This window comes from Miscanthus floridulus, chromosome 15 (assembly GCF_019320115.1).
Source record: "Miscanthus floridulus cultivar M001 chromosome 15, ASM1932011v1, whole genome shotgun sequence".
In the NCBI taxonomy this organism is placed as follows: domain Eukaryota; kingdom Viridiplantae; phylum Streptophyta; class Magnoliopsida; order Poales; family Poaceae; genus Miscanthus; species Miscanthus floridulus.
The window spans coordinates 15,259,087-15,269,093 of NC_089594.1; the positions used below are offsets into that span (position 1 = coordinate 15,259,087).

At 44.4% G+C, this 10,007-nt stretch overlaps 1 protein-coding gene across 1 annotated transcript; it reads left to right on the top strand.

Annotated features, from left to right (window-relative positions):
• The first annotated feature begins 5,116 nt into the window (after window positions 1-5,116).
• LOC136508522 (putative disease resistance RPP13-like protein 1) lies at window positions 5,117-9,621 on the top strand. The gene is made up of 2 exons (XM_066503211.1): window positions 5,117-9,134; window positions 9,216-9,621. Exon 1 carries the CDS (start codon window positions 5,262-5,264, stop codon window positions 9,081-9,083), a length of 3,822 nt encoding a protein of 1,273 aa, XP_066359308.1. The 5' UTR covers window positions 5,117-5,261; the 3' UTR covers window positions 9,084-9,134; window positions 9,216-9,621.
• Window positions 9,622-10,007: the final 386 nt, after the last annotated feature.

Sequence of the window (10,007 nt, forward strand, 5' to 3'; positions counted from 1 at the left end):
CACCAAGCCGGGTACCTCCTGCCGAGTAGTAACCAGGGGCTTGGTTGCTGTAATAGCCGAATAGGCTAATGCTTGTAACACTTGTATTTGCTATGAAAATGTTGCAAAAAAGCTTTGTAATGCGTCCGTATTGGTGTCCGACTGCTATGCAGTGTGCCCGAGTGCCTTTTGACTTGCTGAAAGAATCTGTAGTCGGAGAAAACCTTTAAGACAAGTAGCTTATTGAGCCAAGGGAGTGTGAGTGCGAAACACACATAGCGGCCCGCATCAGGCTACGTTCCTTTGTTAGGCACAATAACCCCAATGTCTTGTTATAACCGGAAACCGAAGCGCCGTGGTATTTTTGCAAAAAGGTCGAAAGTGCGTAGGGATGTGAAAAAATCATGTATAAAAGGAATCTGCGGAGGGGAAAAATTTTTATCCCCATTCAACAAACCAGCCGTCGCCTTCGTGGTTAACCCCGTCGAAGCGCGCACCACTGTGCAAAACCCTAGATCCAGCTACGAACACATTCTGCGAGTGTAGATCCAGATTGATGGATAGGAGCAAGAAGGGGAGCAGTGGACCCAAGAAAGCTGCTGTAGAGAACAGAGAGCTGATGAAGATGGCGGCGGAGATGAAGATCTTGCCAGAGCCGACCACCACGGAAGCGCATCTTGTAGAGCTGCCATGATGAAGGATACCTGCCGGAATCGAGGTTTCGGGAAGTGGAGGGCACCCGGAGAACACCGCATACCAAATCTCAACCCCAGTGAGATCGTCCTGTTTAGACCTTTCATCAAACGGGGATTAGGGTTGCCTTCTTCCTGATTTCTGCAGGGATTGCTGCATTTCTACAGAATAACCCTCAATCACCTGACCCCAAACTCCATTCTCCACATATCGATCTTCGTCCATCTTTGCCAAACCTATCTTGGAATCCCTCCGTCGATCACTTTATTCCGGTACTATTTCAAGCTCAAGCCGCAGCCAGATGCGACTGCTTCCGGCGTTAATCGGAGGAGCCAGAATCCAATTTAGGAACGGCAAGAAGGGTGAATACGTGCAGTATGTACTGATTGATTCTGTCAGAGAATGGAGGGCTGAGTGGTTCTATATGGGCAACATGCATCCACCACTAGAGCCACATAGCACTACTGGCTTCCCATCCCGAACACGGTGGGAGGAAGATACTCTGTCTGCGGAAGAGTATGAGAACAACCGACCATCCGAGACCATGAGTGGAGTCACCGTTGTGGCCAGTTTTATCAGACGAGCCTTGTGCAGCCACTGCAAGATAGGGTGCACTACGGATTCGAGTACGAGGGTACTGAAGACCCGGCTCGTGTGACACAGAACGAGCTGCCAGATGAGTTAGTGTGACCTGAGTACAACATATACTCAAGCTGGTCGAGAAAACACCATAAATATAGTAGGAAAATTGTTGCGGTTCAAGAGTGAACTCACTTCTAAAATTATTGACAAACTAGTTTACTTGCATCAGAGAAGAATAATTCTTACTAGCCATTGATGCCCGTGCTTCGCTGCGGGTGGTCTGTTTGGTAGATCCAATCTTGGAAAAAAATATATTAGTAAAGGCTAATATGTCTTTTCCATTACGTGTTCAATGGAAAGGTCTCCTTGATACATCGAACCTTCGAAAACTATGTCAAAGAAAGCTAATATTTCTTTTCCATTATGACGTCATGCAAGGTACCAATTTTAGACCAGCAAATAAAATCAATGGCATGCTGGTGTAAAGAATATTTGCTGAAGTGATTAGATTCAAAGGACGACACTAAGTAGTATTACACTACATATGTGGAAAGAGCAAACACTACAATAGCAGTACATCACATTATGCGAGGGTTTGCAAAGAAGTGAATTAGGATTCACTACCCTTAAACAGCTAACACCATTAGATTTGAAGCACAACACTGGGTGGGGATTACATTGTAGGTGGAAAGAGCAAGCACTACAATACGGGTACATCTCCTCACACGAGGGGTTACAAAAAAAAGTGAACTAGGATCCACTCCTCTTAGGCGTAAGGGCATATCACTAAAACCACTTTTGAGGGTCTAGCTTCGGACCATATTAGCTTCATTCCCTTAGGGGGCCATGTGGCCACTTAGATCATGCTTCGGAGCTTGAGAAATCCACCGAGAGGATGGCATGAGGACAAGCACCATCTCCTGGTGGTGGCTGAGTGAGTGGGAGAATCTCTTCTCCATCAGGTGACCCTATCTCGGAAATTCCATGGGAGGCCTCGGTTGGGGAAGGCGCAGGAAGTGTGTCCATTATTTTCTTCCCTTGGATTTTTTCCATGGTTGTAATTGGGATTCCATCTAGTATTGGGAACTCTCTCTCGTCCAAGGTGAAGGCCCTTCTCCTGGCCCTAGCAACAAGATAGATATCCTTCAGTTGCTGAGTGTGGTGGTCTTCAGCTTCCTTGAAGGCTTCAATTAGCCTCGCCTGCGTGAAGCAGCCAACAGGTGTGTAATGACTAATTAGAGGCACTAACGACAAAGCCTTCACGTTAATTCTCGCCTGGCGTGATAGATAAATAATAAATCTTAAAAATTCTCACAATAATAAAAAGATCTTGTCTTTAATTTGGTAGAATATAATCATAATCTCTAATAATAAAATATCCACATCAGCCATTACAAAAAATACATAATGGAATCCTCTAATTTTGTATCTAAATCACCCACATATGCTATTATGAAAAATAATACAAAATAACCCCTCAATTTGTATATATAAATTACACACTATCATTACGAAAGATAATTCAAATTAACCCCATAAGTTGCATTTAAATTACCTACATCTATCCTTATGTAAGATAATTTAAAATGGTCTCCTAACTTTGTATCTAAATTACCCACCTACTATTATGAAAGATAATAAAAAACAACTCCTAACTATTACTAATTGGGGGCTTCAATGTAGCCTCCACGTTAATTCTCGCCGGACACGTTAGAAACAAAAAATTCTAGAAATTCACATAATAACCAAGAACATAATTTTTCCTTTAATTTGGTAAACTATAATAATCATCTATAATAATATGGGTTCTATTAAATTTCATTAAAAAATTACCCACATCGGCCATTATAAAAAATACATAAAGTTACACCTAATTTTACATCTAAATTATCCACTTGTCATTATAGATGAGGGGGTAAAGTAGACAACTGCTAATAGTGAGATGTTAAATAGTATTTTTCCCTGCCACCATTTAGAAGGAGGTGGTAGTCATCGGGCTGCATGAGTCCGAGGACGTGCACGGCAATGACCACCTCCATGTAGGTGCGGTCGTGGAGGAGGTGATACGACGGGCAAAGTGGTGACGACGATGTGGCAAACATGGCGCAACAGGTGGGCATGAAGGAGGATGGCAAGGGCGCAGGCTATGATGCATTGTTGTCGGAGCCTAAGTGGGAGAGGCGGCAGGCCCCACACTAGCAAGAGGAGAGCAGGGTTTGGCTGTGGCTAAAGAGAAAAGGTAAGACAGTTGCAAAAGGGTCATTTCCCATAGCGCTCTCATAGTGGATGTCCGATGTTTTTATCTCTCTGATAGCAAATATGTAAGGTGCGTCATAAAACTGCCAAACGGAAGTTGTCATATATAGGCCCCGTTCGCTTCTCTGAAAAAACAAGTCGAAATATTGTTCCGGCTAATTTGTTGTTAGAGAAAAACACTGTTCCGGCTGAAAAAACAAGCTGAAAAAGATGGATTATAAGAGAAGCGAACAGAGGATGGGAAATAATTAAATATCCCTTGTCCTCTTCATTTCATCATATAGCACTTGCATCCAAAGATCACATTACCCACAAAAGAAAGGTGAGCGCACTACTGCAATAATGCAATTCCATGGCAGACTTGGCACTCGGTGACTTAAGGTAGGCGGCATCGCCAATTGTCAACAAGCTTCTGGCTAACGATTCAGCTTAGCTCAGCGTGAACATGGTTCGTGAGCTCAAAAAACTGACACATCATTCATATAATACACCTTATAAAACGAAGAGCCCCCACAGGGAAAGCTGACACAACTTCATATAATATAATATAGAACGAAGACCAAGGGTGTCATATTCTATTTTTGATCATAGCATTCAGACCTGAGAGAGTGGTACTTTGAAAGCTTGAAAGGCCACCGGCCAGCAATGGAGCTAAAGACCACTTGTGCAATAATCAGCGAGTGATCCATAAACAATAGCTAGTTTTCAGTAAGCCCAACTCATCTCAACTTATAAAACTGCAACTGGTCCCTTAAGTAATAAGAGAAAAAAAATAGAATAACGTTCTGAGAAGTGGCCTGAATATTTTGCTACTGCGCTTCCTCCCTTTGCCGGTGTACTACTGGATCAGATCTGCAGCTGACTGGCTGTTTGAGCCTTGCGTCTCATTCTCTTGCATTACAGTGCTTCTTCCAGAGTCCAGTCCATCCCTCCGGCGACCTCGCGCTCGTCGTCCAAGCTTGCTCCGGAGACGTTGCTTCCTGCGCCAGTTGGTGTAAGATTTCTTGTGCCAACTTGTTAGCTATTTTCCTATGTTCATATAACAAACGAGAAATGAAAGGAAAATAATCGGTTTGTTCTCTGTTCTTCATTTATTCTTTCAGTTTCAGTAATTTTATCTCGTCTTTTTTATTCCAGGTGTTCCTTCGACTCCTTTGCTGTCTTCAACAGTTGTTTCCCCTCTTCAGAACCACCTCATCCGTATTACAAAAACAGTTTTGTTTCTACTTCCCATCGTCCATCCTTTCATCTATTCTGTTCATGTTTCATCCACCTTGTCCTGATTTTCTCGGTCACTAGACACACTCGCACCCCACATCATCTACTCGTTCATTTCTTGTACTCATTCATTTCGTCCCTACCAGAAAACAAAAACTTGAAAATCCCCCCAAAAAAAGGAAGAAAAACAGTATTTCGCCTTCAATTTTTTTTCCCATCGTTGCTTAATTTAGGTCCCTGCAAAACCCAAACATTTCGTGCTTCGCTTTGTCCTATTCTTTTCATCTGGAAAAACTTGCATCTTGGTTCAAAAATTTCCTCCGATTACATACCAGTTATTTCCCCTCTGCAGAAGCACCTCATCCATAATAAAAAAAAAAACCAGCTTTCTTTCTGATTCGCACCGTCCATCCATTCATCTATTGTGTTCCTTCCATTACCAATTCACCCTGTCATCTTCTTTTCATCTGGAAACACTTACATCCAAGATCTCTTCGCTCAGAAAAGAAGGGGAAGCACAAACCACTGCATCCATGGCAGACTTGGCGCTCTCTGGATTAAGGTGGGTAGCATCGCCAATCATCAACAAGCTCCTAGCTGATGCTACAGATTACCTCAGCGCGGACTTGGTGCGTGAGCTCCAAAAACTAGAAGCCACTGTCTTGCCACAGTTTGACCTGGTGATTCAAGCGGCAGAGAGGAGCTCCCACAGGGGCAAGCTGGAGGCATGGATCCGGAGGCTCAAAGAAGCCTTCTATGATGCTGAGGACCTGCTGGATGAGCATGAGTACAACCTCCTCAAGCGCAAGGCAAAGAGTGGGAAGGATCCCATGGTAGGGGAGGATGAAGCCTCCTCCATTGCATCGACCATCATGAAGCCACTTCGTGCTGCTAAGAGTAGGGCACGCAACTTGTTGCCAGAGAACAGAAAGCTAATTAACAAGATGAAAGAACTCAAGGATATCCTGCTTGAAGCCAAGGAGCTTCGCGATCTTCTTGGCTTACCACATGGCAATACCGTCGACTGGACACCAGCTGTACCTGGAACCGTTGTTCCTACAACAACATCACTTCCCACTTCAAAGGTTTTCGGTCGCGACAGAGATCGTGATCGTATAGTTGATTTTCTTCTCGGCAAGACCACAACTGAAGAGGCAAGTTCATCGAGGTACTCAAGTTTGGCCATTGTTGGAACGGGAGGAATGGGGAAGTCCACCTTAGCACAGTATGTCTATAATGACAGGAGGATTGAAGAATGCTTTGACGTCAGGATGTGGATCTGCATCTCACGCAAACTTGATGTGCGACGTCACACACAGGAGATCATCGAGTCTGCGAAAAAGGGGGAGTGCCCATGTGTTGATAATCTTGATACTCTCCAGTGCAAACTACGAGACATACTGCAACAGTCACAGAAATTCCTACTTGTCTTGGATGATGTTTGGTTTGAAAAATCTCATAATGAGTCAGAGTGGGAGCAACTCCTCGCTCCATTAGTCTCTAAACAGTCGGGAAGCAGAGTTTTGGTGACTTCTCGAGGTGAAATGCTCCCGGCCGCTGTATGCTGTGAACAAGTTGTTCGTTTGGAAAACATGGATGATGCTGAGTTCTTGGGTCTCTTTAAACACCATGCTTTCTCTGGAGTAGAAATTCAAGACCAGCTGTTGCGCACAAAGCTAGAACATATTGCTGAGGAGATTGCTAAAAGGCTTGGAAAATGTCCTTTGGCAGCAAAAGTTCTGGGTTCCAGATTGAGCAGAAAAAAAGATATCACTGAATGGAAAGCTGCACTAAAGCTCAACGATTTAAGTGAGCCCTTCACATCTCTGTTGTGGAGTTATGAGAAGTTAGATCCACGTCTACAGAGGTGCTTCTTGTATTGCAGCTTATTTCCAAAAGGTCATAGATATAGACCTGATGAGTTGGTTCACCTTTGGGTGGCAGAAGGCTTTGTTGATTCGTGCAATATGAGTAGGAGGACAATGGAAGATGTTGGGAGGGATTACTTGAACGAGATGGTCTCTGGATCTTTCTTCCAATCGGTTTCTGACAGGTATTATGGTGATTACTATGTCATGCATGACATCCTTCATGATTTGGCAGAGTCACTCTCTAGAGAAGACTGCTTCAGATTAGAAGATGATAATATGACAGAAATACCATGCACTATTCGACATTTATCTGTTTCTGTTGAGAGTATGCAAAGGCATAAGCAAGTTATCTACAAGCTACAGCATTTACACACTGTTATCTGCATCTATCCACTAATGGATAATGCAACTGTTATTTTTGATCAGATACTGCAGAACCTGAAGAAGGTGCGTGTATTGCATTTGTCATTTTACAACAGCAGCATGTTACCTGAATCTGTTGGTGAGCTGAAGCACCTTCGGTATTTGGACCTCAGAAAGACAACGATTTCTGAATTGCCTAGATCATTATGTGCTCTTTACCACTTACAGTTACTTTGGTTAAACCACAGTGTGGGGAGGTTGCCTGACAAAGTTTGTAATTTGAGTAAGTTACGGCATCTGGAAGGGTGCAACGATCAAATTCCCAACATTGGCAAGCTTACTTCGTTACAGCAGATATATGTCTTTTCTGTGCAAAAGAAGCAAGGATATGAGTTGCGACAGCTGAAGGACTTGAATGAGCTTGGTGGCAGTTTAAGAGTAACAAATCTTGAGAATGTCATTGGAAAGGATGAAGCCTTAGAGTCGAAGCTATATCAGAAATATCTCCTTAAAGAGTTGACGCTTGAGTGGAGTTCCGAGGATGGCATGGATGCAATGGATATTCTAGAAGGTCTGAGACCGCCACCCCAACTGAGTAAGCTCACAATCAACGGTTACAAATCTGGCACATATCCTAGGTGGTTACTTGAGCGATACTATTTTGAAAATTTGGAAAGGTTTGGGCTTGATAACTGCAGCTTGCTAGAAGGCCTACCACCAGATACAGAGCTCCTTCAGCATTGCTCTTGTCTGTATCTACGGGACGTTCCAAATTTGAAGACATTATCATGTCTTCCAGCAAGCCTTACAGATTTGTCAATCCACGGCTGCCCACTGCTTACATTTGTCACCAAAAATCAGCTCGAGCAACATGACTTGAGGGAAAATATAATGAAGGCAGATGACCTGGCGTCTAAACTTTCATCGATGTGGGAGGTGGATTCAGGATCACGTATTAGGAGCGTACTATCAGTGGACAATTCATTTCTGAAGCAGTTGACAACGCAGATGGGTGATGATATATCACAACATCTTCAAATTATTGAAAGTGGCCTAGAGGAAGGAGATACAATATCGGTGAAAGAAAATATCATCAAGGCATGGCTTTTTTGCCATGAGCAGAGGATAAGAGGCATTTATGGAAGGACCACGGAGCTGCCGCTGGTTCTACCATCTGGAATTCGTGAACTTTGTCTTTCTTCATGTAGTATTACAGATGACGGTTTGGCTATTTGCCTTGGTGGCCTCACTTCACTGAGAACCTTAGAATTGGGTTATAATATGGTCTTAACTGCACTTCCGTCACACGAGGTGTATGAGCATTTGACAAAGCTTGAGAGGATTGAAATCACTGCTTGTTGGTGTCTCAGATCACTGGGGGGCTTACATGCTGCTCCATCTCTTTCCAGTCTTAACTGTATGGATTGCCCTTGTTTAGAGCTGGCACGTGGAGCAGAATTTATGTCGTTCAACCTTGATATGCTCAGCATACGTGGCTGCATACTTCCAGCTGATTCATTCATTAATGGCTTGCCGCACCTGAAGGATCTTCGCATTTATGGTTGCAGAAGCTCCCCATCCTTATCGATTGGCCACCTGACCGCCCTTGAATCATTACATCTAGTGTGTCTCCCTGATCTGTGCTCGCTTGAAGGCCTGTCTTCCCTGCACCTTAAGGTCCTATGTTTGCTAGATGTTCCAAACCTCACTGCCAAGCACATCTCACAGTTCCGTGTCCAGGAAGAGCTCACTGTTAGTAGCTCCGTATTGCTCCACCACATGCTCATGGCTGAAGGGTTTAGAGTCCCGTCGTATCTTAGTCTTTATGATTGCAAGGAGCCGTCAGTTTCATTTGAAGAACCCGCAAATCTCTCATCTGTCAAGACGCTGTCATTTTGGAGGTGCAAAATGGAGTCCCTGCCAAGAAATCTGAAATTTGTCTCCAGTCTGCAGAATCTTCGTATCTCTTATTGCCCCAACATAACATCTTTACCAGATCTGCCGTCCTCCCTCCAGCGCATAAGTATAGGGGGTTGCCCCGTCTTGAAGAAGAACTGCCGAGAACCTGATGGAGAAAGCTGGCCAAAGATTTCGCACATCCGCTGGAAGACCTTCTACTAGTATTGAACTTGCTTCTTTAGACTTTCCACTTGTGTGAAAAGAAATAAGAAGGTAAAGGCTCCACTGTCATTCTCGATTCTCCAGGACTAATTATGTTTTCCAATATTTGACATACTTCAATGTTCCAAACAGCCACCTCGAGGTCACTAAGTCATCTCCGCAGCAGGCGGCACCCAGTTCAAGCCAAAAGGCAACCCATCGCTGCTTATGTTGCCCGGCGCCCCGGCCACCGTGAACTGGAAGGCCTCCGTCAGTCCCATGGATTCTCAGGTGTTTGTTTCTCCTATACCATTTCACTTGTCCTGTTATTCCTTCGTTGCTCATTAATAATTGCCAGCACATATTTCTCTAGTGGTAGAATAAGCCTCCAACGAAGAAGATAAAAACTGTGGTTATCGCTTTGAGGCCAATTGGTCGATTGTTTGTAATAAGAACAGCTATACTCTCATGTGGCTCTGCAAAGTTTCGAATATATATTGAAAACAGCGATTGCCAACGACGAGTGGTGTGCTTGTAATAAATTCGTATTTTCTTTGCTTCCGTGGTTCCGTCGTCGTCGTTGGTGTTTGCTCATGTCATGTGTGCTGAGTTTTCACTTTCATGTGCCTAACTTATTCAAGCCGAGGAAGGGGAGCGCGTTGCCGTTTTTATAGTTGCCGTTCTGCTACTCTGCTTCAAATGAGCGACGAAGACGAGATGGGCCGTCCCAAATAGATGAGTTTGTACCGCAATATTTGTCCCAGTTTTGTTCAGCGTCGCCCCGCCCCCCCCCCCCCCCCCCCCCCCCCGTTCGGCCCTTCTCTTGTGTTCCGGCGCCAGCGCCAGCGCCGCACAAGGCCGAGCGCTGAACCCTCCGTGTCGCCGGTCTGGCCGGAGTCAGGTCTCGCCGCCTCGGGGATTACTTGTATTGCGGCAGTTGCGGGG